The sequence below is a fragment of the Microtus ochrogaster genome, unplaced genomic scaffold, assembly GCF_000317375.1.
Source record: "Microtus ochrogaster isolate Prairie Vole_2 unplaced genomic scaffold, MicOch1.0 UNK44, whole genome shotgun sequence".
NCBI classification, from domain to species: Eukaryota; Metazoa; Chordata; class Mammalia; order Rodentia; family Cricetidae; genus Microtus; species Microtus ochrogaster.
In genome coordinates this window covers 1,470,055-1,495,513 of record NW_004949142.1, presented here as the reverse complement: position 1 = coordinate 1,495,513, position 25,459 = coordinate 1,470,055, and the positions used below count along the sequence as shown (strand labels likewise).

Sequence of the window (25,459 nt, the reverse complement as noted above, 5' to 3'; positions counted from 1 at the left end):
GAAAGAAAGAAAGAAAGGAAGGCTGCTTGCAGCACCCTCTCCCTCCAATAGCCATACTTAGCCTGAGCGCGAGCCTGGTCTATAACTTATAAAGTGCACCTCGCCGCTGCCCTAGCCTGGAGGACTCTCCTTGAACCTTATTTTTATACAAGATTAATAAAGATGTTTGCAAAAGATGCGCGTCGACTCGGTGCCTGACCCCAGAAGGCGCAGCCAGTTTCGCTCAGCAAACTCTTTATTTGTACAAGCTCTTCATAGCACATCTCTGGAAACAGGCTGGCGAAGGGTAGGAGGGGTGCTTCTGCACTAGAGTTGGCGGAGAGGGAGCCAGCTTCGAGGGGCGCATTTGCTCCAGCGGCTGGCTCGCTAGCCCGGCGGGAGGACGGAGGGGACCTGCGAAAGATCCATAGGGCAACTCGATAGAGACCCGGCGCATGCTCAGCAACAACTGGGTGCATCTCCTGCTGCCCCTGCAGTCCTCATTTCTTTTGGTTCAGTTCCCACTCTATGCCAGCCTCTGCTGCCTGCCAATCACGCCCCATCTGCTGTCCCACCTCCGCCCCATCTGCCCTGTCCTTAGAGTCTCCTCGGACGATCTGGTCTGCGCTTGAGTCTCACCTTTGCTGAGTGGTCCCAGGTTGGGAGGGAGCTTGGGGCGGCCTGGCTGATGGGGCTTGGGGAAGCGAACGTCGGGGCCCGGGGCTCGGTTCGAGATCCTGCGTTCTGGTCGCTGGCGCCCGGTTAGGTTGGGAATCTGAGCGTAGGGGCTGCGCCCACCTGGGGAGGGGGATCCAGAGGAGGAAGAGGCGGGGACAGTACTGGGAGGGCCCCCCCCGCGGGAGCTGGTGGGGCTAGGCTGCGGGTGACCTGGAGCATCCTTTCCACCTTCCGCGGGATCCCCCCTCTGTTCCTCGGACCCCCAACCCCCCCCCCCGCCCGCGGCCGGTTGAGGGCGCACCCGTTCTGTACAGTGTGTGCAGGGAGCGCGCAAGCTGGGTACTGGAGAGGCCGCTGAGGCGCGCCGCCTGGCAGAAGAAGGTGAGACCCGTGTGTGTACGCGCAGGCCGACCCTGGCAGCGCGCCCGGCTCTTACTGCACGTGCTCAGCCGCAGAGCCCGCTGCTTCTTTAAATAGTAGCTTGGAGGAGAAAAGTGGGACAGCGGGCTCAGACACCACGTCTCGATCTCTTCCATCTTACATGTGGAGAAAGAAAGGAGGACCGGAAGCTACTTGTCTTTGGCTAAGGATGACCTGGGGCCCAGGAAATGGATCCAGAACTCAGGGCATTCTGGGGGGGGGGGGGCAGGAATATCAGGGAATTCTCTGCAAGGCCGGGCTCAGTTCTCAGAATGTTGAGTCTGGGAGCTAGGGGTGGCTGTGCCCACCTCGTCACCTCCTGCCCTGATTTAGAGGGCACAAAGCCCAGTTTCAGCAGCTTGAACAGCACCTCGAGGAACAGGGTCTGCAGGCCCGGAGGCTCACAGACCCGATTGCTCTTCATTTGACCTGAATACAACAAACACAGGCAGGGGTGAGGAGGGCTGCCCTCATTCAAGACGACCCCCCCCCCCAACACTGCCAATCATCTTAACCCCTCACCCATGTACTGAGCCAGGCGGTGGCTGTCAGTGAGAACTCCCAGGAAATCCTTGAAGCTTACGGTTCCATCACCTGGGGAGACAAGAGGGTGCAGTGGGTACTTGCCCTTTGGGGAAGTTTGTCCTGCAGATACGTTAGGAGTTTAAATACATGTTGAGCGTGATCACAACCCTCCCCTAAACCATTTATCTCTTTAAAATAGGTTTTAATAAAGTACTAACATCAGTTATTAGCATACTTCTGTAGAAGCCAAAGGGTTCTAGCAGGTGTGGAGAGAAACCGCTCTTGCCCCCGGGAGATGAGGATTGACTCCGTAGCCACGTACAAAGGCTGGGAGGTAGGGGTGCTTCCCGGAAGAGGGAACCTTAAAAAAGAACTGGCCCGGGACAAGGATTTTGTCGCTCTGGGTAGCATCCATCAGGCGGCTGCCCGGAGGAGGGAGAGCAGGGAGGCAGAGACGAGGCACCCACCGTCTAGGTCGGCCAGCCGCAGAACCTCACACATTTGCTGCGGGCCCAGCTGGATGCCCACGTTGCGCAGAGCCACCTTCATGCTGTGCATGTCTACGGTGCCCATTGGGCTGCAGCTGAACAGTTTGAAGATGTCCTGGAAGGCTGAGTGGAGAGAGGGGACTGTCACCCAGGTGAGGCCTCTGTGTGGTGGCCCTGCGACTGTGCTGGCTGGGACTGGGGTTGAGACACACTTGTTATTAGAGCATTCACTACAATGGACAGCAGTGACCTGGTGGCCTGCTGCAGGTTGGCTTTTAAGTTATTCTAGCCTTAGGTCCAAATCTTCTATTTGGACATTTTCTTACAAAAAAGCATTTACGGCTCATGTGTAGAGGCCAGAGAGAGGGCTCGGCAAGTAAGGGTGCTCGCTGTCAAACGTGACAACCTGAGTTTGATCCCCAGGACCCACATGATAAAGAGAACTGGTTGCCGTAAGTTGTCCTCTGTCCTCCACGCGAGTGTCATGGCGCATGCACACGAGTAGAAAAATATTTTAAAAACTCACATGGGACTAGAGATTTGGCAAAGTGGTTAAGAGCACATGCTGCTCTTACAGAGAGCCTGAGTTACTACTTGTTGGGTGGCTTACAGCTGCCTGTAAGTCCAGGCCCAGGGGAATCTGGAGCCCCTTAGTTTTTGTGAACACTGCACACCCCTCACACCTAAAATTAAAAATCTTTTTTTTTTTTAATTCACATCCAAGGTTACATGCCGGAGTCTGGCTCTATGGCAGCGTGGGAACCCCACTGGAGTGTGGCATATAAGCAGGCTCTTAGATTACCACTGTAGAAAATGATGCTTCTTTGATGGGTCCCTGTCAGCATCAGGTGTGACATCTGAGGACCACCTTCTATCCTACGTCCTACCTTTCAGGACAGCCCCTGCGAATTTTTCTTTCCTGTCCATTCCTCTTTTTTAAACCCTGTCCCATCCATCCAGACATGTCTCTCCAACTGTCTAAAATACATTTAGTTTTATTTTCCTTATTTTCTTCACAGACACAGACACAGACAAAGATAAACAGAGACATAGACACACAGAGGCACAGATGCACAGACAGAGACACACACACTTCTGGGGCCCATCAGTGAGCCTTTGGGCTATAGAGAAGAAAAAATTAGATTGGCATGGAGGAAGGGTTGCAAGGGTCATACATATGCTAACCTCAGGGCAGGTAACTCCTTGCAATTCTGTCCTGAGCATCCCTCCATAATTTCCTCTCTACTTCTGGACCTACGGTCCCTTACCTGCCAGCTCCCGGGGTGTCAGGGGTATCATGCTGTCATCGGTGGAACTGCGCCAGTTAAAGGAGTTAGACATGTAATACCTGCTTCAAGAGATTCCAGGGCCAAGCAGGCCTTGCCCCCAAACCAGCACCCCAAGCCTGGCCTCCACTTCCTACCCTCACCTCTGAGACTTGGTATCCGGGCCTGACCAGTAGGAATTGCTAGCTTCGGGGTCCTTAAATTCCCTTGCCCTCGGTAAGGTCTGATCCTCCTTTGTGGCCATGGCTGCTGCTAGCTCTGACTGGAGCGGCTGGCTTGTGTGCAGCTGCAGCCGCCCTTTCTGCACCCTGCCTGCCTGCTCCTCTCGTGTATCTCGTGTGAGGAGACTTTGGGGCTTCTGTGGAGACCTTGGAGACAGGGAGTAGGCAGAACAGCATGATCAACTGCAGGGCATAGATTCCAGGGGACCTAGGGGACAAGGGCTGTGGGTGAGCAGGTCCACCTCCTCCCTCCGGGGTCCTCAGGCCAGGCCAGCTCTGTAGGGAGGGGCTTTCTGTCAGGCACAGGATGTGAACCCCCAACTCAGGACCAGGCTCCAGCCCAGTCTCCTGTACCTTCTCAGTGTCGATGGGGGGCTCCTGGTCTTCTGGCCTCTGCTGCCTGAAAGGCAGAGTCACAGGCTCTGAGGCTGCCCGGAGGTTGCCTCTGTGTTGGCTTTTGTCTTTTGAGGGCTGCCAACCCTCATTCACAGGCTGACTTCCTGCTGGAGTGTTCCTTTAGTCTCCCCAAGTCTCTACCTCCCTCCAGGCACCTGAATTTGTGATTATGAATCTGAATCAATATTTATTTATTTATTATACAATATTCTGTCTGCTTATGTGCCTGCAGGCCAGAAGAGGGCGCCAGACCTCATTACAGATGGTTGTGAGCCACCATGTGGTTGCTGGGAATTGAACTCAGGACCTTTGGAAGAGCAGGCAATGCTCTTAACCACTGAGCCATCTCTCTAGTCCCCATGAATCTGAATCAAGATGGCAGAGGCGCGCCAGGAAAAGCAGGCCGCAGAATCCCAAAGCCAGGTACAAGGGGGCCATGGGCTCCTGTCCAGTGTCAATCCATTAACCACATTTTAAGTCATTCCATGAAACATTAATATTTAAAAACAATAGAAATCAAACAATGCTTACTCTCAGATCACTAGTGAATGGAACTAGAAGCCAGCAGCAGAGAGCTGAAGATCTCTAAATACTTGGAGATTAAATAATTCAGTTCTAAACAACATATGGGGCCAGGTGTAGTGATGTACACCCATAATTTCAGAACTCTGGATGCTGGGCAAGAGGATTGTGAGTTTAAGGTTAGCTTGACCTATATAATAAGACCTTGTCAAGAGGAGAAGAGAAAGCACATTGTTAAAACAAGACAATGCCAGGCATGGTGGTGCATGTCAATAATTCCAGCACTTGGGAAGCAAAAGCAGAAGGATCAGGGGTTCGAGGCCATCTTCAGCTCTATAGTGAGTTTGAAACCAACCTGGGCAGTATGAGAACCTGTCTACAAACAAACAAACAAACAAGCATGGATAAAAGAAGAAACCTCAAACTAAGCAAAAATAAAAAAAAAACCCAACTTATTTGAAATAGTGGGATGTAGCAAAAACTTCTTTGAGACGTTTGTGGTGTTAGGTGCATGTTTTAGAAAAGGAATTATCTAAAACCAATAATTAGAGTTTCTACTCCAAGAAACGAGAAAAAGAAGTGCATCTCACATCACAGGTAGAATTATGGTAATAAAAACGTGAACAAAAATTAAGATCGAAAGCAGAAAAGTCAATAGTGAATATAATAAATGCCAAAATCTTGTTCTTTGGAAGAGTAATAAGGTAGACAGGGCAGTAAAGGAACCTGCTGACGAGTTTGATGACCTCGATTCAAGGTCCCCAGGACCTACGTGGAAGAAGATAACCGACTCTTTTCAAACTATCCTGACACAGACACAGGACACACACACACAGACACACACAGACACACACACAGACACACACACAGACACACAGACAGACACACACACAGACACACAGACACACAGACACACACACAGACACACATACAGACACACACACATATACACACAGACACATACACAGACACACACAGACACACACACATACACACAGACACACACACAGACACACACACAGACACACACCACTACATAACTAAAAAGGTGGGAGGGCAAGATTAAAAGGGCCATCACTAATGATCTCATGGATATTCGAAGCATAATAAAGGAATAGTATAAATGACTCTGTCTATAAGTTTGATAACCTTAATGAAGTAGACCAATTTCTTGAAAAACAGAAGCTGCCAAAAGATACATGTGAAGAAATAATCTGAATAGACTTTTATCTACTTAGGAAATCAAACCAATAATTGGCAGCCTTCCACAGAAGAGAAAGGCCCATATAAATTCTCTGATGATTTTTTAAAATAAAACATTTATCGAAGAACCATCCCTTCTCTATGGTATCTTAACTCACCCTGTGAGGCTGTTACCCTGCACCCCAAATAGAAAAAGACTTTTCCAGAAAACTACAATATTCCTCGAGAACATACATAGAAAAATCTCATTTTTAAACATCGTTTTAGCCACCAGGCATAGTGGCGCACACCTTTAATCCCAGCACTCTGGAGGCAGAGGCAGGTGGATCTCTGTGAGTTCCAGCCAAGACTGGTCTACAAAGTGAGTTTCAGGACAGCTAGGGCTACATAGTAAAACCCTGTCTCAAAGAAATAAAACAAACCAAACCAACCAATCAAACAATAACAAAAATTATTTTGGCCAGGTGTGATGAGACATGATTTTTAATCCCAGCATTTGGGAAGCGTAAGCAGGCAGATCACTGAGTGTTCCAGGCCAGCAGGGTTACATAGTGCCACATCATCTTTAAAAAATTGTCTTCAGGGGCTGGAGAGATAGCTCAGAGATTAAGAGCACTGACTGCTCTTCCAGAGGTCCTGAGTTCAGTTCCCGACATCTGATCCCCTGGATCTGGAGATACACTTGGTTGTAAACTCTGGGTGCTGGGAACTGAACTCGGGTCCTCTGGGAGAGCAGGAAGTGCTAACTACCAAGCCATTTCCAGCACACACGTGAAAATCTTTGATGAAATATAAGCAAGGTGAAGTCAATAATATATAAAAAGAATTGTACAATACCACACACGATAAATGTAATAAAATATTTAAATTAAGCATAGTGTGGTGGCGCACGCCTTTAATCCCAGTCCTCTCGAGGCAGAGGCAGGCAGAACACTGTGAGTTCGGGGCCCACCTGGTCTACATAGCAAGTTCCAGGGCAGCCAGGGCTACACAGAGAAACCCCGTCTTAAAATTAAACAAAGAACAACCAACACTGAGTTGCCAACAGTGTGAAGAAAATTAGAAGCCAATTATAGACTCGGAGACACATTTAAAAGGACCGTTAACACCAAATAAACACACAACCTTTAAATCTCCACAATGAGAAAATTAATCACTCAAAGCAAATGGACGAACGATGTGAGCAGACACCTTAACAAATCAAAGATGTACACCTGCAAGGGTATAAGATCTGTAGAGAACTGAACAGCAGAGCGAGACGCCACCAAATGAGGAAGATGAGGAGCATCGTGCTGGGGCTGCAAAGCGGCGAGTTACCCTGGAAGTCACTTCAACTTTCTTACAAATACTGAACACATCGTGATGTTTGGGTTGCGAGTCCAGCCTTTGGTAGCTGCGCCACCTCCCCAGCCCCTGAGCACACCTTTACAACACTAGTAAGCAGCAACCGTGGTCCTCGGCATTTATCCAGATGATTTTAAAACACAAAATCCACACAGCGATCCTTATGTCAACTTCCTAACTGCCTAAATGTGGAACCCACCGAGATGTGTTTCGGTAGGTGGCTGGGAGAGCAAACGGGTCCATCGAGATGATGCAATGTTATTGAGTGCTAAAAGGAAATGAACTGTCAAGCCTCGAAGAAAAGACTTGGAGGGGAGTTAGCTGCTTGCTCACGAAGGGAAAGAAACCTGCTTGAAAAGGCTGCATGAGGTTCCGGTTCATTCTGGCAAAAGCAAAAGGGACCGGTGACAAATCGGTGGGTGGCTGGAGGGGAGGGGAGGATGAGTGGGCGGAGCACAGAGGGTATTCAGGACGGGCAAACTATTTTTACGACACTGCAATAAGACACGTGCTATATATGTGTCACAGAAAGTACTGCAAGAGGGAATGAAGCTCTATGGGCTTTGGGTGATGCTGAGCCAGTGTGGGTCTGTGTAACCATGTGTCTCTGCTTCAGGATGTCCCTGTGCTCCAGGCTGAGGGGCCGGGGCAGAGAAGGAACACACAGGAACTGTCTGTGCTTGGCCCTTAGCCCAGGCTGGCCCATGATATATCCCTGACTGGTTTGGAACTTGCTATGTAGACCAGGCTGGCCTTGAACTCACAGAGATCTTCCTGCCTCCACCTCCTAAGTGCTGGGCTGAGAGGTGGATTGCCACCACCTCTGTTTAAAAAAATAGAATTTACACTTAAAAACCCTACCCAAATGATAAACTCTAAAGGCAAATTCTAAGGACTGCATGACTCTCTAGCCAGACATCTTCCATTTCTCTCTGACCCCACCCTCAATTGCGACCCCTTTCCCTTCTGGCCTGCTTTCCTGCGGCCTAATCCCACTGCCCCATCCCTAGCTCCCCCGCTCAGCCTCCTCCTAGGCTCCTGATGGGCTTCTCCTTGCCAGGAAGCCGGACCAGGGCTGGGCATGGTGGCATGCTTCTCTTATAACCCTAGCACTCTGAAGGCTAAGGCAGGCAGTTTTGCGAGTTCAAAGCCAGCCTACACAGCAATACCCTGTCTCAAGAGAAAAAAGAAGCTGTGTGGTGGTGCTTGCCTTTCATCCTAGCACCCAGGAGCCTGTGAGGGCTGCAGAATGAGACCGTCTCAACAATGACAAGGACAACAAAAGCTGCTGTATCAGTGTGAGCCTCTGCCGGGAATTCCAGCACTCAGGAGGTACAGCGAGAGGCTCCTTATGGATCTGAGGCAGTCCAGCTAGGGCAACGTAAACTCCGATGCACAAGACACAGAAACGAGGTGTGACATGACTGGCTGCAATCCCGGCACTCAAGAGGCCACAGTAGAGAGACTGCTACAGGGTTGAAGCTAGCTTGGGCTCCACAGAGTGAGATGCTCGCACCCTATCTCTCTATCTCATACACACAGCCATCTATGGAGCAAGCTGGCCCCTTCTCTTTCTCTAAATCCACTTCACAGCCTTCTGACCTTTGCCAAAAGTGGAAACTCCCTCATATTGCCTTTCTTCTGGGCCTTTGTCCAGGCGCATGGTGTCTTATGCAAGTGTCTGGCTGGTGGTGTGTGGGAACTCCTCTGGGCTGCCATGTTGGGTATGTCATCAACATGGGATCTCCCTACATCTGGAGTTACCTCTGGCTTGAGGCTGTGGCCTTCTAAAAGATCTGTCTGTCAACCTCAGCTTTTCCCTTCTTCAAGCTAAACAACGTCCTCCCCAGGTCTCCTCACTGGCTACAGGAAGACTTCTCGTTGGATTTACTCTCTCATCTGGTCAGCCCCACCTCCAGGGAGGCCCCTCCCCCCACACCTTCACACCCCCATGTCCCTGGATTTAGGCCTAAGAAACTGAAGCCAGGGATGGAGTTCTGAGGTGGCCTAGTGGTCTGGTAGGTGGAAGAAAAGCAGAAACACTTCAGGGAGGAAGCAAAGTCTAGATGGCTGGGCCAGAATTCTCAGGGGATGGGCGGGCTCACGGGAAACTCAAAAGTAGAGGTGCCAACCCTAAAAAAATCACTTCCAGAATATAGCAGCCAGCTGTGCTCAGTGGTTAGGAGGAGCTGGTCCTCCCAAACCTGAGCCAGAGCCCAGGCAGAATGGTATGTCCTTGCAATGTCATCGCTCGAGAGGCTGCGGTAGGCAGACCAAGGGTTCGAGGCCAGTCTGGGCTACAGAAGGAGACACTGTCTCCAGAGTCCAAGGGATGAGGATATAGCCCAGGAGTAAGATGCTGGCCTAAGTATGCTCAGGGCCCTGGGTTTGATCCCAGCAGCTTAAAAAAGAGTCTTCAGCAGGGCCAGCACTGGAAGCTTTAATGTTTTGTCTAATTTCTCTGGGGTGAAGGGGACGACAACTTAAAATGGATTTTCAGCAATAATGGATTCCCTTTCGTGGTTGCCGGCACCGAGCTGCAACACAAAAGAGACAGTGTCACTAGGGCCTTAGGATCCGGGGGTCCCCCGCTGCGCCTGAGGGGCAGCTGGGGCTCTGTTCTATGTCTACATGTCATCAGAGGTCAAGGGCTCTGAAGCCCAGCTCCCTTACGCTCACTCACGGAAGTGTCCTGCGCCCTAGAGATGCGACCATTGTGCTCTCAGGAGACAGATGACTCGGAAACACACCTGTTTCCTGAGGCAACGTGGCCCTGCCCATTTTAAACCCAGGTTTCTGTCCTAGCCCTGGAGAGCTCACCCTCCATGGTCCCCAGGCCTCCTCCGGCCCTGGCTTTGCTACTGCACCTCAGGTCACCGGAACCCTGTTCCTAGCAGCCTTTGTGAGGTCATTGGGCTTGCCCCTGTCCCCTGCCTCGGCCCCTCCCCTCCATTCCACTGTCGCACACCCCACCTGGCTATGTGATACCCAAGCCTATCCCCACCCACATGCTGGCCCTGGGGAAGGGCTGCAGGGCAGCGTCACTCACTCTTCTTTGGCTTCCTGAAGCTGGGGTGAGGGTGGTGCCTTGACAAACTTCACTTCCCCTTCGATGGTGGCCTTCTTGAACCCTGTCTTGCTAAAATCTAGGTAAGAGCAAGCTACGTTCCTGGTTTCTTGAGTCCAAGATTCATGAGTCATCACGTCTTTGGATGATTTCTCTTGCTTCTCCGAGGATATCTGGGTAATCTGGGTAGCCTGGGCATACTGGATGGACCGGACCGGCTGGCAAAGCTCTGTAGACGTCTCCTGGGACTTCTCAGATGTACTTTTGATCATATTTTCTAGATTAGGCAAGTCCCTGCTGCTGGAGGAGGCTACGGCAAGGGAGGATGCGAAGTTGATCAGATCTGCCAGGCCAATGGCTGTGGGCAGGGTAGTGCAGGATACCCGGGGACTTGATGACAGTGGGGCACAGTCTGGGAGAACCTGGGGAATGCAGACAGACTTTTCCCGCGGGCTCTTGCGGTGTTTCTCTAAGGCCCGCTGGAGGCTGTGCTCTGACGCCTGGATGAGCTTGTTCGCCCAGAAGAGGTGTTTGGAGGTCTGCACGCAGATGGAGCGGAACTGGGTGGAGCACATCTGCTCATCCTCCCTGTTGCTCGAGTTTGCGATGAAGCTCCAGGGCCTGGATGACAGCTCTTCCTCATAGGGCTTGAGGGATTCGATCCTGGAGCCCTCCTGCTCCGGGCTTTCAGTGAAATACTCCCCTTCGGTCTCAGGTGTGGGCTTAGAGGGTACCACTGGCGCCATCTCCTCCAGCTGTGGCACTGGGCCTGGGTCTGGGTGCCCTTTGAGTAGTGTCTCCTTTTTGGGCAGTTCTGCTTTCTGCTGAAAGGTTTCAAACGGAAGTTGAGGCAACAGGAGCTGGACACCCCTTCCCCCAGGACTCCCCCCCCAAGCCCCTGTCCTGATCCAGTGTGGCACACTACCAACCCCTTACCTCCACTTGCTTCACGGAGACCTGCCTGGGCCAGAGAAGCAAGCTCAGAGAAGATATGGTGAAGGCGTGTGTGGGGCCCGGTACTACAGTCCCAGAAGGGACAAGCATCAAGACCCTGCCGTCTTGCCTGCGACCTCTGCATAAAGTGTGGTACTCTTACCTCTGTTTCTTCATCCTCCTCTTCTTTATGGATGTGGGGCTGGTGGTGATAGTCATTCCTAAAGCATAAGGGATCCAAATGGGTGACACAGACTCCGCGGATCCTCTAGGGCCCTCAAAGCTCTGGCTTTGTACACGGGTGGGCAAGAAGACCCCTGCGCTACTCCCCACTGTCCCTGCTCCATTGGGAGCTCTGAAGTGTCATATTCTTTGTGCATGTGTGCGTGTGATGTCTGTACGCACACATACAAATGTGGAGGCTAAAGGTTGATCTCGCGTGTGTACCTTAGCTATTCTCCGACTCATTTTTTGGAGACAGGATCTCTCTCTGAACACGGAGCTCACTGATTTGCTAGAGGGGCTGGCCAGTGAACCCCTGGAATTTTCCTGCTTCCATCTCCCAGCTCTGGGGTTACAGTGTTCGTATGTTCAGCTTTTCCCCTGGCTGTGGGATATCTGAACTTGGGCCCTGGACACTTTACCCCCTAACATGGTGGTACTCTTAAGACTCTCCAAACTTCAGAAGCTCTGAAGAGCTTGCCAATACCACTCTTCTACTCCATCTGGTTGGAGGAGGGGCCTGGGAGTCTTCATTCTTTTTTGGTGGAGGTGGTCTGGAGACAGGGTTTCTCTGTTTCTGGAACTCACTGTGTAGACCAGGTTGGCCTCGAACTCACAGAGATCTCCCTGCGGGATTAAATCTGAGTGCCGGGATTGAAGGTGTGTGCCACCACCGCCCTGCTGGGCTCTGGGTGAGCCAGTGTGCTCTGAAAACGGCTCCCTACACAGGGAGAGGCCCCTTACTCACCTGCCCTACTCCCAGTGGGTAGATGTGAGAAACCATGGAGACTGGGGCAAGTGCAGGGCCCCTTCACTTCTTCTCAGCCCCTACTCCTTCCCAGTGCTCCACCCTGAAACTCCTGTTCCTCCTCAGGCACCTGTCTTTTCCTACCTTGGACAGCTCCCTCACCAAGGCAGCCTTGCCTCTAAGTCCTCCACCCTCTGCCAGGTTTGGAGGCTGGAGGCAGAGGTGGGGTCACAAGCAACCCCAGCCTTGGGCCTGGACTCTGCTCCTGAGGAGATTTGGAAAGGAGCTACAAAGGGGAGATGCTAGTTGGGTGGGAGTGTGTGGTGTTGGGGAAAGGTCCGGGAGCCTGGGCTTTTAGGGGAAGGCCCCGTGCTAATAGGGACTGGTCCTCACGTTTTAGGGGAAGGCCCTGTGCTAATAGGGACTGGTCCTCACGTTTTCTCCACGACGTCCACAGCGCTCTTGCCACAGCAGGGAAATGCATTTACACCTGGCCCAGAAGAAAAGCAAAGGACAGGGAGCATCAGGGTGGGGGATGATCCCGGAGCTGGTGCCAAGTGCTCCTGCCCCCACTCCAGCCCACCCAACATTATCGCTCCCATCTTACACTTTCCCTCACCACCCCGTCTTCTGTGTCTGCTACCCTCCACTTGCCATCTTGGCCTTGTCCAAGCTCTTGGATCTATCCCCTGCCTCTACGAGCATGGGTGCTGATAGCACTCCATCTCATGGTTGCCACGGAAAGCATCAGAGGGCGCTCCTTGTCCAGGCTTCCCATGGCTGGTGGTTGTTAAATGAAGGACTTGAATTCAGGCTTAAGAACTAGCTCTGTTTTCTGCTCTGCCATCCTCCACAGGAACCCCTCACAACCGTGAAGAACTCTCCCACCCCACTCTGTCCGTTCTTCCTCTCTGCTGCTTCCAAGCTCTCTTTGGTCCCCCGTCACTGATCCAGGCCAAGGCTTCCACTCAGAGTACTTGGTCCAAGATCATGCTAGCTCCGCACTGCTGTGTGGTGAGCTTGAATCACTCCTTGGAAGTCCTAGGGAGCTGAGTCTCTGGGGGCATCTTGGAGCCAGGGGATAGCCAGGAGCTATCTAATACAGAAGCCACCCCTCGTTCCTTAGAAGTGGGGAGCCAGGCTGTCTGAGCCTCTGCTCCCCTGGTAGTGATAAGCATTGGTGGGGGGATCCTGGCTTTGGTGCATTATGCAAAGTGGGTTCCCATGAGCTTAGGGTGGAGCAGGGAACGATTACTTTTCGGATAAGCGTTGCTCCCAGGGTTGTATCAGAATCACGAGAATGAGCTGTGGCTTCTTCCTAGGGATGGAAGGGGTGGTCCTTGCACGACTGGTCCTAGGCATTAGGATTGGTCAGCTATGTGGGGAGGCTCTCAGAGAAGCACCATAGACAGGAACTCCAAGGCCAGCTCTGCCTCCTTGACCCAACATGTCCGTCTGGCTTCCTTTGCATCCCTTCAGCTTCAGCTCCATCTGGCCCTGAACAGGACTCTTTCCTGCCCAACCGCAGAGTCTCCCTTGGTCACTTTGAAATTTTTCTGGACCTCTGATCATCACACAACTTCAATCCTTCCATAAACTGCAGCTGGGTATGGGCAGAAGAATTGCAATTTCTTTCTCTTTTTCTTTTTTCTTTTGGTTTTTCGAGACAGGGTTTCCAGGTGGCTTTGGAGCCTGTCCTGGAACTGGCTCTTGAAGACCAGGCTGGTCTCGAACTCACAGAGATCCACCTGCCTCTGCCTCCCGAGTGCTGGGATTAAAGGCATGTGCCACCACTGCCTGGCGAATTACAGTTTCGTAAGCCTCACAGCAGCACGGGGTCTGACAGACGAAGTTTGACGTTGACTCAGTTTGGGATTTCTGTGCCTGATTTAAGAGCGTTCTATTAGAAAAGCCAAGTGACGATCTGTGATATGTGAGGTGTTTCCCGTGCCCTGTTGTTGCTAATATTCTAGAAATACTGTCTCAGGTCCTAAGGGTGCACTGAAAAGCTGTCCGTTCTGACAGCTTTCTTTCGAGAGCTCATGGACTTTGTACATCAAAGCAAATGTGTGTGAATCTAGACCACTCTGTCTCTTCCTTCCATGTCTGGTGTCTCCTTTTCCTTTCTTCCCCTTTATATAATTATATAGTGGGGATGACCACTATATAATTGTGGAACGCGGACAGACAGCTTTGCTTCATTCCCGTGTACTCGTGGGGAACACCCAGTGCTCCATCTTTATGATGCTGCTCGTGGTTTTCTTTATAGATGCCTTTTATCACATTGAAGTTTTCTTTCCTCCTTTGTTCAGCTGATTTTTAGAAATAGTTATTATTATTATGATTGCTGTTATCATTTAAGACAGGGTCTCACCACTTAAGACCAGGCTGGCCTTGAACTCACAAGGATTTGCTTTCCTCTGCCTCCTGAATGCTGGGATTAAAGGCGTTCATCACTACACCTGGCTTCCTATCACCATCTTCCTCCTCCTCCTCCTCTTCCTTCTCCATCATCATTTTGAGACAGTGTCTCACTATATAGACCAGCCAGCCTGGCCTCAAACTCAGAGATTAGCCTACCTCTGCCTCCTGATATTGGGATTATAAGTATGTACCATCATGCCTGGTCAATTTTTTTTAATTTTAATTTTATTTTATGTGCACTGGTGTGAAGGTGTTAGATCCCCAGGAACTGGAGTTACAGACAATTGTGAGATGCCATATGGGTGCTGGGAATTGAACCCAGGTCCTCTGGAAGCTCAGCTAGTGCTCTTAATTGCTGAGCTATCTCTTCAGCACTCCTTTTTTTTTAAAAGACTTTTAAAATATCTTATTTTAATAATTATGTGTGTGTATGCCACTTGAGAGCAGATTCACTTAGAGGTCAGAGGTCTATGATCCCTGGGAGATGCATTTATATACAGGAGATTGTCAGTCAACAGATGTGGGTGCTGGGAGTTGAACCAGGATTCTCTACAAGGGCAGTGTGTGCTCTTAACTGAAGAGCCATCTCTCCAACCTCCAGTTGTTACTTCAGACATGGTCTCTCTATGTAGCCTTTACTGATCTGGAACTTTCTATGGAGACCAAGTTGGCCTTGAACTCATAGATCCACCTGCCTCTGCCCCTCCAAGTGTCGGGATGAAGACATGTGCTGCCATGCTTGACTTATCAAGACGTTTTGTCAAGAGCGTGATATTTTTTGTAGATCTTCTTTCTGAGACAGGGTTTCTCTGTGTAGCCCTACTATCTTGGAACTAGCTCTGTAGACCAGGCAGGCCTTGAACTCAGAGATCGCTTGCCTCTGCCTCCCAGATGCTGGGATTAAAGGCGTGCGCCACCATCGCCCGGCTAAAACTATTTTTTAATTTTGTGTATGCATGTATGGCTATGCACAGGTATATGCGTGTATCTGCAGATGCCAGTGGAAGCCAGAAGAGGGCGCACTGGATTCCTTTGGAGCTGGAGTTGTACATGGTTGTGAGCTTCCTGACTAGATGCTGGGATGTGAACTTGGGACTTCCACAAGAGCAGCAAGTGCTCTTAACGGCAGAACTGCCTCTCTAGCCCCTCCCCTCCTTCTCTTTCCTGCCTCTGACAGCATCTAATGTAGCCCAAGTGGGTTCAAACTCCCTATGTGACTAAAGCTGTCCTTGAACTCTTGATCCTCTTTGTCTCTCTGTCCCTGAGTGCTGGGACTATAGGCCACACTTGGACATTATACTAGTTTTCCTTCATGTATTTTGAAGTGCTGAAAGGGAACACAATCCTTTAGGATAGTTATTTGTTCTTTTGTTTTGCAGCCCTGGCGATGGAACTCAGAGCCTTGCATATACTAGGCAAAAATTTCACTTTCTAGCCCTAGATATTCCTTTTAAAATGATAATAGCATTGCTACTATTTTGGTTTCCTATATATACACACATATAATTTGTTTATAGTTTATTTGTTTATCGAGACAGAGTTTAATGCTTCCTTGGCTGGCTTTGAATGAGCTGTGTACTTGAGGATGACCTGAAATTTCTGGTCTCTGCTTCTAACAAGTTGCTGGGATGGCAGGCAGGGGCTACCACACCTGACTTAGGTTTGGAACTCAGATCCAAGCTTTTGTGAATGCCAGGCAAGCACCCAACTGCTGGGCTACACCCCATCCCCTAGTAGTATAGTTTCTTGAGACACAGTCTTTCTATGTAGTTTAGGCTAGCCTGGAAGTTACTGTGTCGCCCCGGCTGTCCTCAAACTTGCAGTTCTCCGGTCTCTGCCTTGTGACTGCAGGGATTGTGGATATACACAACCATGCCTGGCTTTACTTTTCTTAGCCTTTCAAAAAGTATTTCCTGCTGGGAGGTGGTGGTGCACAAGCTTTAATCCCAGCACTTGAGAGGCAGAGCCAGCCTGGTTTACAGAAGGAGGTCCAGTACAGGCTCCAAAAAAAGCTACACAGAGAAACCCTGTCTTGAAAAACCAAAATAAATAAATAAATAAATAAATAAATAAATAAATAGTATTTCCTTTTATAATTAGAAAACTAACATTTATTTGTTAATTACTATGCTGTGTGTGTGTGTGCTCATGTGCTTGAGCCCATATGGAGGTCATAGGACATTCACAAGACTCAGTTTTCTTCTAGTTTGTGGTCCCAGGGATTGAACTCAGGCTGTCCGGCTTGGTGTCAAGCACCTTTACTGACTGTTGTTCCTAACTCTTGATAAGGAACCTCTTTATCACGGTGAATGATCTCCTTTATCTCTGCTGTTATTTGATTTGAAACCCGTTTTGATACTGATACCACTTTTTGGCTTTCTTTGTAGTCTCCCTTTCGTGCTACTGGGGATTAACGTTAGCGTGAGCTATCACTTCACTGTGAAGCTTTGTATTTTTCTGTTTAAAGTGAACTTTAAGAGGGAAGCATAGAGTTGAGCCTTGTTTTTTTCTTCTTTTTCTCAGGAAAAAGAGATACTGTGGATTGAGTGCAGAGTGTGCATTCCAGCAAGCCAGGCAGTAAAACCTACAGTTGAAGGGGGTCCCAGCGAGCTTCTTAAATGGTTTCATTCTTGAATAGGGGCAACCTAGGGCTACCAAATATTTAACAAATCTGTCAATAAGCAGATGAAAAGGCAATCCCAGGACACCAAAGATAATCTGAGAAATGTAAGAGTACTCAGAAGAGAAGCTGATCATTTTCAGAGATTCAAGGACAACACTAAACATATCATATAAAAAATTAACAAGATGCTGTGAAAAAGAAGTAAAGAAGGAGAAAGCTTTCTGGGAAACAGCACTGGAAAACAATACTATTTCCAGAAAGCAGACCCCAAATACCAAGCTTTAGTGAGAGAAGAAAATCAATACGGAGTCTGCTCTTTTTTCCATCCGTGTGCATGTGTGTGCATGCATGTGTGCGTGTGTCCTTCCTCTGGAGCCGTCTATATTGCTGTTTGGGACAGGCTCTCTCACGGGCTACTCAGCTGGAGGCTGACTTTAGGAGTCATCCTTGGTGCTCTCCCACCTCATTCCTCGAGGCAGGGTCTGGCTGTGAAACTCAGAGCTCACAGATGTGATTAGTCGGCCAGCTTTGCTCTGGACATTTCCTGTCTCCACATTTGGAGGCTGGGATTACGGGCTGGACCTCTCACCCACTTGGCATTTATGTGGGTTCCAGGTATCTGAACCCTGGTCCCCATACTTGCACAGTGGATGTTTTAACCACCATGCTAGCTTCCTGTCCCACAAATGTATCATGCCAGCTCTTTGTCCCACAGGTAGACCATCATGCTAGCTTCCTGTCCCACAAATACAACATCATGCTAGCTCTGTGTCCCACAGATAGACCACCATGCTAGCTTCCTGTCCCACAAATACAATATTATTATTATTGTTGTTATTGTTGTTGTGGTTTCTCTGTGTAGCCTTGGCTATCCTGGAACTGACTCTGTAGACCAGGCCCAGGCTGGCCTTGAACTCACAGAGAACTTCTTTCCTGTCTCTGTCTCCCTGAGTGTTGGGATTAAAGGCATGCACCGTCACCTCCAGGCTCACAAACTTTTAAAGGGAAACCCCAGCAATTTATAAGAGGAAGAAACTCATACAGGCAGCAGAGGCACTAATAATGGTTGGTTTTAAAATTTTTTAAATTCTGATTTGTTTTTTTTTACCTAGAATTTTTGTTGTTGCTGAGAAAAGTTAAAATGCTAGGCCTGGCCTGCAGCTGCTCCGAGACAGGCCTGGGGACCACTGACTTTTTTTTTTTTTTTTTAAATCAGCGAATAAATTCTCCAGTGCGCTTGAGTCAGGTGTATTTATTTCTTTGATAAAGCTGATAAGGAAGGGCTGAAACTCAGCTGTTGGCCACTGTATTAGGGTCTGAGGATAGAGGTGGGCAGGCATTGTCTCTACGCCACGGTGCTTTCAAGCTTGTGACCATGTTTTTCCTGAAAGAGACCTTAAATCTCACAGTCTTTAAAACAGCACGCACCCGCACTCGTCAGAGCCCTCGGCTTCCCACTGCCATGACGTAAGACCTCAACAATTCTTGAGAGGTTTTCTAGACCTTACTGCTCTTCCGGTAGCTCCAGGCTCACCGTTCAGAGCACGTGGTTCCTGCTGACTCTCCCCCAGACCCTCTGTGGGTGGCGGCATTACTCGCTTTGGGTCTCCGGTCCTCCACAGTGTCTTATACAAGGTGGATTCGGCGACCAGGCGCCTTTGCAAAGGTCTTAAATTCCCAACCCTTAGCTTTGCCAAATGTGTGCATTTGTACCGCGAATGTGATCCCGTTGAACAAAATTCATTAAGACCCCGGACCGATCCAGCCCCCATTTTTTCTGCACAGCGCGGGGCTGAAGCAGTAATCAAAGGCACCCAGAGGGGCTTGGCTGGGGTCAGCTTTCCTTTCCCCTCCCCAGGCCAACTCTGCGGCATCACTCAGTTTCCCCTCAGTTTTCCTTTCTCCGCTTCCACCCCCGCCATTTCTGGCACCGCCCACCACTCGGCCGCCCGTTCCCACCTGTCACCCCCATGCTGACGGAGGCTCTGTCCGGGAGAGGCGGGCCGCTGCCCCTCCGCCTCCAGTGCGCTGTTTGGTTAGCCAGGTGGAGAGGCGCTGGAGATGCTGGGGGCGCTGGCGCCTGTGATGCTGCTGCTTCTGTGACGTTTGGCCAGGGATCTGACAGGCAGGAAACTTGAAGATTCATGCCGAGGATGTGGGTGGGAGCAGCCGAGGATCTTTAAGGGTTTGGAGGTGGAATAGCCAAGGGTACTCAGACCTGGGGCAGCTGGCCACTCCGAAGCAGACCAGGTATGTGGACGGCACTCCTGGGTAAGGACAAGGCTTGGAACCTCAGCGGGCCACAAAGCCCCTGTATTTTGGAGGGTCTGGGATTCCTCCAAGGACAGCCGACTGTCTCTCTAAACTGTACATGTGTGCAGCACACACACCCATGCGCTGCTTGCTAGGGTGATCTTACAATTTTTTACCATTACATTTGTTATTTGTGTGTGTGAACACTTGCATGCCACGGCCAGTGTGCAGAGGGAGGTCCGAGGACAACTTTTGGGAGTTGGTTGCCACCTTCCACCATGCAATTCCCAGGGATCAAATTCAGATCGGCAGGTTTGCTCTTAAGCCCGTTTACCCAGAATCACTTCAGCTAGCTTGAATTTTTCCCCCCTAAACTAGAGCCAGTAACAAATCTTTACTTAATCCCAGCACTGGGGAGGTGGAAGCAGGGAGGGGGGGGGGTCTCTGTGAGTTTGAGGCCAGGCTGGTCCACATAGTTCCAGGACGGTCAGGGCTACACAGTGAGACCCTGTCTCAGATCTATTAAGAAAACGGTTTTCATCTTGAGACAAAGTTCAATGTGGCCCAGGCTGGCCTCCAATTCTTCATGTAGCCCAAAGCTGGATTACAGGTGTACACGGGCATAGTCAGCTCTTTCTAGGGACTGGAGTCAGATCAGACGCTGCTCCATGACTGAGGATCTCACGCTGGGAAAGTCATCACTATCCCATGCCAATGCTCTAACTGATACTGGGCGAGTCCTCTCTGGCTGTCAGGCCTCAGGGACAGGAGACTGGGTGGTAGTGCTGGGGCATGCAAGCCCCTCCCCTCTGGTGCTGGTAGGCCACCTGGTCTTTTAGAGGCTTCCTCCCCTCCGCCCAGGAGTTTGGCTAGCTACAAGAGATAGGGCAGCCCAGGGAATGGTAGGTAGAACAGCCATCTCAAGGGCTGGTGCCAGTCTTTGCCTCCAACAATGGGGAGACTTGAAGGAATTTGCCCCAACAGCTGTCAGGATTGTGGAGCACACAGCAAGCAGACAGGCAAAAGAGACACCACAGCCTACAAACAATCATCACCCCAAATTTTATTGCTTTACAGAACTCAGGCACACCCCAAATGCAGCACCATGGCTGCGGTTCTTCACGGGCTGTGGCCAGGAGCAGCCTTGCGAATTGCTGGACAGGATCTATCTTGGCTGGCTGGGGGTGGGAGGATGAGCTTCTCCAGAAGGGGGGGTCTCTGTGCCCCTCCCCACAATGATTCACAGTTAACTTAATGCTACATGAGTCCAAGCCTGACCAGGAAAAGCCTGGCTAGGGCAATGGGGGTGAGATGCTCATCTTAAATCTGAAGGAGGCTTGAGGCAGTCAAGCCTGTGTGGATGATGGGGCAAGACAGTCCCTTCCCCATCCCCTGGCCTGCTTGTGCCCATGCAGAGCCAATGCTCTGCTGGAAGGCAGCCAGAAAAGTGCTTTGAGGTCATCAGAGTGCAAAGTGCTGCCGACAGTGTCTTGTCACCATGAAGCTGGCGTGCCGGGTATTGTCTATGTGCCTTGGCGGATGGCAAGTCCTGCATCTGTGGCTTTCTTTAGCATCTGTCATTTGAAGACCATTCCTGTCAGGTCTCACGTCATCCTTCAGTTCCATAGATGAGGGTCTAGGGTGCCAGCTAGCCAAAGGGCAGGCCTCAGTGAGGCCTGATGCTCCGAGGACGAGTGGTGCCCAGCAGCCACAAACCTGAGGCCTGAGACTCGCTTCTCTTTGATACCTTCTATGGTCCTTGGTTGAACAAGGAGCTCAACCCAGGACCTGGACTACAATAACCCAAAGGTGTGGTGCATTCTACCAAGGTGCTAGCATCCTTCCTGCCTGCTCTGTCTCACACTAGTTAATGGCCAAGGAGGCCAGACAAGGTCTTGAAAGCTCCACGAGCCCCTGGGCAGGTACACCTGCGGCCTTGCCCTAATGAGGCAGGCGGGAACCCAGATCTACCTTCCTAGGTACTTGTTCTTCTTGATCAGGCTAGAAGCTGCACCCCAACTGCTGGCAGGTGCTGGCTGATCCATGAGGGTCTCGTTTGGAGCATCACAGAGAGCACTGGCTCTCTTCCTGGGGGCTGAGACCCGTCTTCTTCCTTGTCTCCTCATGAGTGAAGGGTTTCTCCTGTCAGAGGCCAGCAGCACTCAGGAGGCAAATCCTGGGAGGCGCTTTACCTGCTCTGGTTGCTGCTGCAAGCCTTGGTCTCACTGCTAACCCAGGGGCTGGCAGATCTCCCTGAGCAGACTCAGCCAGCATCTCAGAGCACTGAGTACTGAGATTCAAAGGAAGCCTGCTGTGGGCAGAATGGAGCTGGTGATGGAAGACAAGGCTACGGCTGGTTCTCCAGCTGTCCATGCTTGACCCTCCAGCTCCAGGCGAAGCTGCCATCAAGGGCCAGGGTGCACCGCAGGTCAATGCCTGAGTCGGGCACCTCCATGTCATAGCGAACAGGCTGTCCATCTTTGGTCACCAAGCTGAAGGCTGTGGCTGGGATCTGTGGGGAGAGCAAAGCAGTGGTGGTGGGAACCCAGCTAGAGGGTAAAATGAATGGTCCCCAAACATGCTCGGGCACCTGCAGCCAAACAGGTGGCCCAGAGAGCCTTGCCTGTCCTTCACTCTGGAGGACTTGAAGAGTCCTTCCTAGCCCAACTGTAGGTTCAGAGATCCTCAACAGCCCTCCTCAACAGCCCCAGGACCTGGAGGACAGCTAAGGCATGGGCCCCTATCTTCGAGGGTGCCATTTCTATTTATTTGAAAGGCTTCCTCTTGGAGAACTCCGTCCCTAAGTGTGACTTGTGTCCGTACCTGGCTGCTGATGCCAGTTGCAATGTCTCCCACCTTGACCCGGTGGAATTCTCGGATGTGCAGGTGTTCGCCATTGAGAGTCTGTATTTGAACCTTGACACCTAGAAGGCAAGGCTGACAGTGAGGGCAGAGCAGTGGCTGGTCACCCAGAGAGCAGGGGGCCTGGGACGGGCAGGGACAACCCCTGGAGTCACGCTGCGTTCATAGAGTGGAACAGTCCGGCTGGGTTGAAGCAGCTGAGAGGAAATTTAGGTTAAGGGGCCCTAATAATACTTCCCGGCCAGCAACGCCTGGAGTTTGGCCTGCACCTTGCTAAGAGCTGACTGAGGTCAGCTTCCAGGGGTAAGTAATGCTATCCTCTGGATGGACAGCAAAAAGGCACGGAAGACAAGGGCTCCCTCCCCCTGACTAAGTTATTGGTTTATCACCAGGTCTGTCTTTTTATTCTTCATAATTCCTTCATTCAGAACCCCCCCTTTTGTTTAGTTTTTCAAGATAGGGTTTCTCTATGTAGCTTTGGCTGCCCTGGAACTAACTCTGTAGATCAGGCTGGACTTGAACTCACAGAGATCCGCCTGCCACCACTGTCCAGCTATCTTCTTCCTCCCCCTTTTTTGTTTTTTTTTTAATTTATTTATTTATTAAAGATTTCTGTCTCTTCCCTGCCACCATTTCTCTCCCCCTCCCCCAATCAAGTCCCCCTCCCTCGTCAGCCCAAAGAGCGTCATCCCTGACCTGGGGTGCACCCACACACTGAGACAATGGGGATGTTCTATCGGGAACTCACCAAGGCCAGCTGGCCTGGGTCTGAAAAAGCATGGGATAAAACCTGACTTGCTGAACATAGCGGACAATGAGGACTACTGAGAACTCAAGAACAATGGCAATGGGTTTTTGATCCTACTGCACGTACTGGCTTTGTGGGAGCCTAGGCAGTTTGGATGCTCACCTTTTTTGTTTTTTTTAAAGTTCGGTCAACTGAGGCAGATGTGATGACATGTGGCCATTTTAAAGTCTTCTACAAACCCAAATAGCATAGACTAATTTCCTCTTTTAGTATAACACATGCAGGGTAGGGATCTGCTCAGTGGTGGAGCACTTGGCCAGCATGCACAAAGGCCCTGGGTTCAATCCTCAGCGACAGCAAAAACCACGAGGGGTTAAAAGTGGCATTAACTAAACCTCTCGGCAAAGCCCTCTATTTGATGAGGGGTGGCAAGTGACGTTGTCATTTCAAAGTCCTTTTCAGTTAATATACTCCTGACTACTCCACATTTCTCTGTGAAAATGGATAAATAATATAATGAATTGTGTGCAACTGTAGTTTCCTAGAACCCATTTTAAACCCTCTCAGGAAAGGTTTATAACAGATGAGTTATAAGACCCCAATCCCTGCTGCTTCTCTGGCAGAGTGTCAAGGACGTCAGACAGCCATCCTACCAGTGAGTATCTTCTAAGCCCCTGTGAGTCCCCCTTCTGCAAACTTCGGGCACAGTTAAATAATTTCTATGTTTATTTATTTTCTTCTTTATTTGAGATAGTTTCTTTGTGTAACAGTTCTGGCTGTCCTTCCTGGTCCTCACTTTGTAGACCAGGCTGGCCTTGAATTCACAGAGATCCGCCTGCCTCTGCCTTCTGAGTGCTGAGATTAAAGGTGTGCGCCACCATGCCCGGCAGATATTTTTTTAACGAACATGCCAATTCCAGAAAATTCAAAACCCAACAGAGTTTTTTTTTTTTTTAAAAAAAAAGGAGAGAGAGAAATCTAGATCTGTAGCAGACAAATTAGGCTACCCATCTTGACTCAGTGGATGTTTTATTTAAGTACTGCCACCCCTGAAGCTTACATCTGCCGTCTCTGATGAGTCTTGAGCAGTAGCTCCTCTGAGTCGTACCATCCCAATTTTAGTCCAGACAGGAAGCGAGCTCGTCATGCTTCCATTCTCCTCAGCGCTCTTAAGTTAGACCGTAGGCAACGTAAAGTGTCTCCGAGCTAAAGTGCCTTTGCCATGGCTGTGGGGCCTGATGCGAGTCAGAGGGACCCTGAGGAGGGCTGGTTCCTATGAACTGACAAGGTGCACCTCTAACACAGCTGTGCAACCAAGCTTGAAAAGGGGCATTTGTGTCTTCTCATTGTCTAACTTCAGATCTCAGGAGATGACCCCTCACTGCTGACTTCCCCATCAAATGCTCCTGGGTATGCTCCTTCCTCCCCACTCAGCTTCTGGTCATTTTCCTCCCCATATTGCCAGCCTCCTGCAGCTCTACTGGTAGCCAGAGGGGGTACAATTGTTCTCTACTCCTTGTCTGGAAAGCCTTGTGAGTAGGCCGGGCTTTCGGTCTAAACCCAAGTTTCCAGGCAAAGGTTCTGGGCGGCAAACACCTTCCTCCCTGACCCCTCTGTGATGGGGAGAGGCCAGTGAGCTCTCTCTCCACCCCTCCCTAGTCTCTGGCAGGAGTGGGCTGGCAAGAGGAGATAAGCGGACCATACCATTGAAGTAGCTTGGGGTGTCCGTGGGCCGCCCCCGGGCCAGCACCATGTTGCAGCTGGAACTTCTTGCCTCTGCCTGACTGCTCCACGAATGCACGCCAGAACTTAGGGTGTCACGCGAGTTCTGAGAGGCCTTTGATGGGTTCTGAACACAAGAAGAGCAGGAACACACTCAGTCCTGTGCTCAGGAAACTGTCTCTGCCCTTGGTTGGGACAAGAGGACCTGGGCCTCTCCTAGGTCAGGACCTGCCTGCCCTAGGCTAGATGGGAAAGGCGCATTTCTGTGTGGTACCAAAGCTACCCTCCCCACTTTCCTCTCACATAAAGCCTTTCCTGACTCCTAGGTGTGCTGAAGGCATACTGTCTCAGTCTGGGGAGCAAGGGCCCCTCCAAGAAAGCAAGGGCCCCTCCAAGAAAGTAGGGGTGACCTCACCCCCCCCCCCCCGTGAGCCCAAGCCCAGCTGCTGAGCAGTTCACCTTTTCACTGTCTTCTGACAGCGAGCGGCTGTCGATGCTGAGGCAAGAGAGAATCTGTTCCTGTTCCTCCAGGGAGAAGGGCTGCGACAGGCTGTTGAGAAACAGTTCTGCAGGGGGAAAGAGGAAGGCGGCTTTGAAGGGGGAGAAGTCGCTAGGTTCCCAGGGTTCCTCCTGCACAACCTGCAGGAGCTGGCCTGCCAGGAGTGGGGTGGAAGAAAGGTGAGGCTGGGAACAACAACAACAGCAAAAATCCTGTGCATGTGTGTTCCTGCGCGAACACACCCTGCACCGCCACAGCCAAGTGTCATTAACCATCTCCAACTGTTGTGTGTGTGC

The 25,459-nt window shown here is 50.6% G+C and overlaps 3 protein-coding genes across 5 annotated transcripts in view; all 3 read right to left on the bottom strand.

Annotated features, from left to right (window-relative positions):
• Nucleotides 1-226: 226 nt before the first annotated feature.
• LOC101999575 (homeobox protein Hox-B4-like) lies at nt 227-1,248 on the bottom strand. 2 transcript variants are annotated; one of them, XM_026777064.1, is made up of 3 exons: nt 959-1,248; nt 619-777; nt 227-393 (listed from the first exon to the last, which is right to left on the bottom strand). In XM_026777064.1, the coding sequence occupies exons 1-3, from the start codon at nt 1,191-1,193 to the stop codon at nt 236-238; spliced, it is 552 nt and encodes a 183-aa protein (XP_026632865.1). In that variant the 5' UTR covers nt 1,194-1,248; the 3' UTR covers nt 227-235. The 2 variants fall into 2 exon arrangements, with proteins under 2 accessions (XP_026632865.1, XP_026632866.1); XM_026777065.1 differs by having other exon boundaries at nt 1,094-1,248.
• Nucleotides 1,249-1,618: 370 nt separating this feature from the next.
• Spata32 (spermatogenesis associated 32) lies at nt 1,619-19,280 on the bottom strand. 2 transcript variants are annotated; one of them, XM_026777062.1, is made up of 6 exons: nt 19,039-19,280; nt 12,468-12,522; nt 11,226-11,283; nt 10,112-10,950; nt 2,070-2,213; nt 1,619-1,671 (listed from the first exon to the last, which is right to left on the bottom strand). In XM_026777062.1, the coding sequence occupies exons 1-5, from the start codon at nt 19,223-19,225 to the stop codon at nt 2,096-2,098; spliced, it is 1,257 nt and encodes a 418-aa protein (XP_026632863.1). In that variant the 5' UTR covers nt 19,226-19,280; the 3' UTR covers nt 1,619-1,671; nt 2,070-2,095. The 2 variants fall into 2 exon arrangements, with proteins under 2 accessions (XP_026632863.1, XP_026632864.1); XM_026777063.1 differs by lacking the exons at nt 1,619-1,671; nt 2,070-2,213 and adding an exon at nt 9,024-9,599 and having other exon boundaries at nt 10,112-10,953.
• A 1,113-nt stretch (nt 19,281-20,393) lies between these two features.
• Map3k14 (mitogen-activated protein kinase kinase kinase 14) overlaps nt 20,394-25,459 on the bottom strand; it is a 34,710-nt gene continuing 29,644 nt past the window's right edge. Inside the window, exons 13-16 of the mRNA XM_005369075.2 lie at nt 25,124-25,230; nt 24,647-24,791; nt 22,156-22,256; nt 20,394-21,844 (exon numbers count right to left, since the gene is read on the bottom strand). Of these exons, the coding sequence (XP_005369132.1) occupies nt 21,680-21,844; nt 22,156-22,256; nt 24,647-24,791; nt 25,124-25,230 (518 nt within the window). The 3' untranslated portion in view covers nt 20,394-21,679. The remainder of the gene's footprint in view (nt 21,845-22,155; nt 22,257-24,646; nt 24,792-25,123; nt 25,231-25,459) is intronic.

Excerpts from the sequence above, each read along its gene's own strand:
- LOC101999575 (XM_026777064.1), bottom strand. The coding sequence starts at position 1,193 with ATGGAAGAGATCGAGACGTGGTGTCTGAGCCCGCTGTCCCACTTTTCT. Across the intron at positions 778-958 it reads GCACACACTGTACAGAACGG|GTGGGCGCAGCCCCTACGCT; the intron begins GTGCGCCCTCAA and ends CCCCCTCCCCAG. Across the intron at positions 394-618 it reads CCTGGGACCACTCAGCAAAG|GTCCCCTCCGTCCTCCCGCC; the intron begins GTGAGACTCAAG and ends GATCTTTCGCAG.
- Spata32 (XM_026777062.1), bottom strand. The coding sequence starts at position 19,225 with ATGAATCTTCAAGTTTCCTGCCTGTCAGATCCCTGGCCAAACGTCACA. Across the intron at positions 11,284-12,467 it reads GTGGACGTCGTGGAGAAAAC|GAATGACTATCACCACCAGC; the intron begins GTGAGGACCAGT and ends CTTATGCTTTAG. Across the intron at positions 10,951-11,225 it reads AGGAGGATGAAGAAACAGAG|AAAGCAGAACTGCCCAAAAA; the intron begins GTAAGAGTACCA and ends ACCTTTCAGCAG.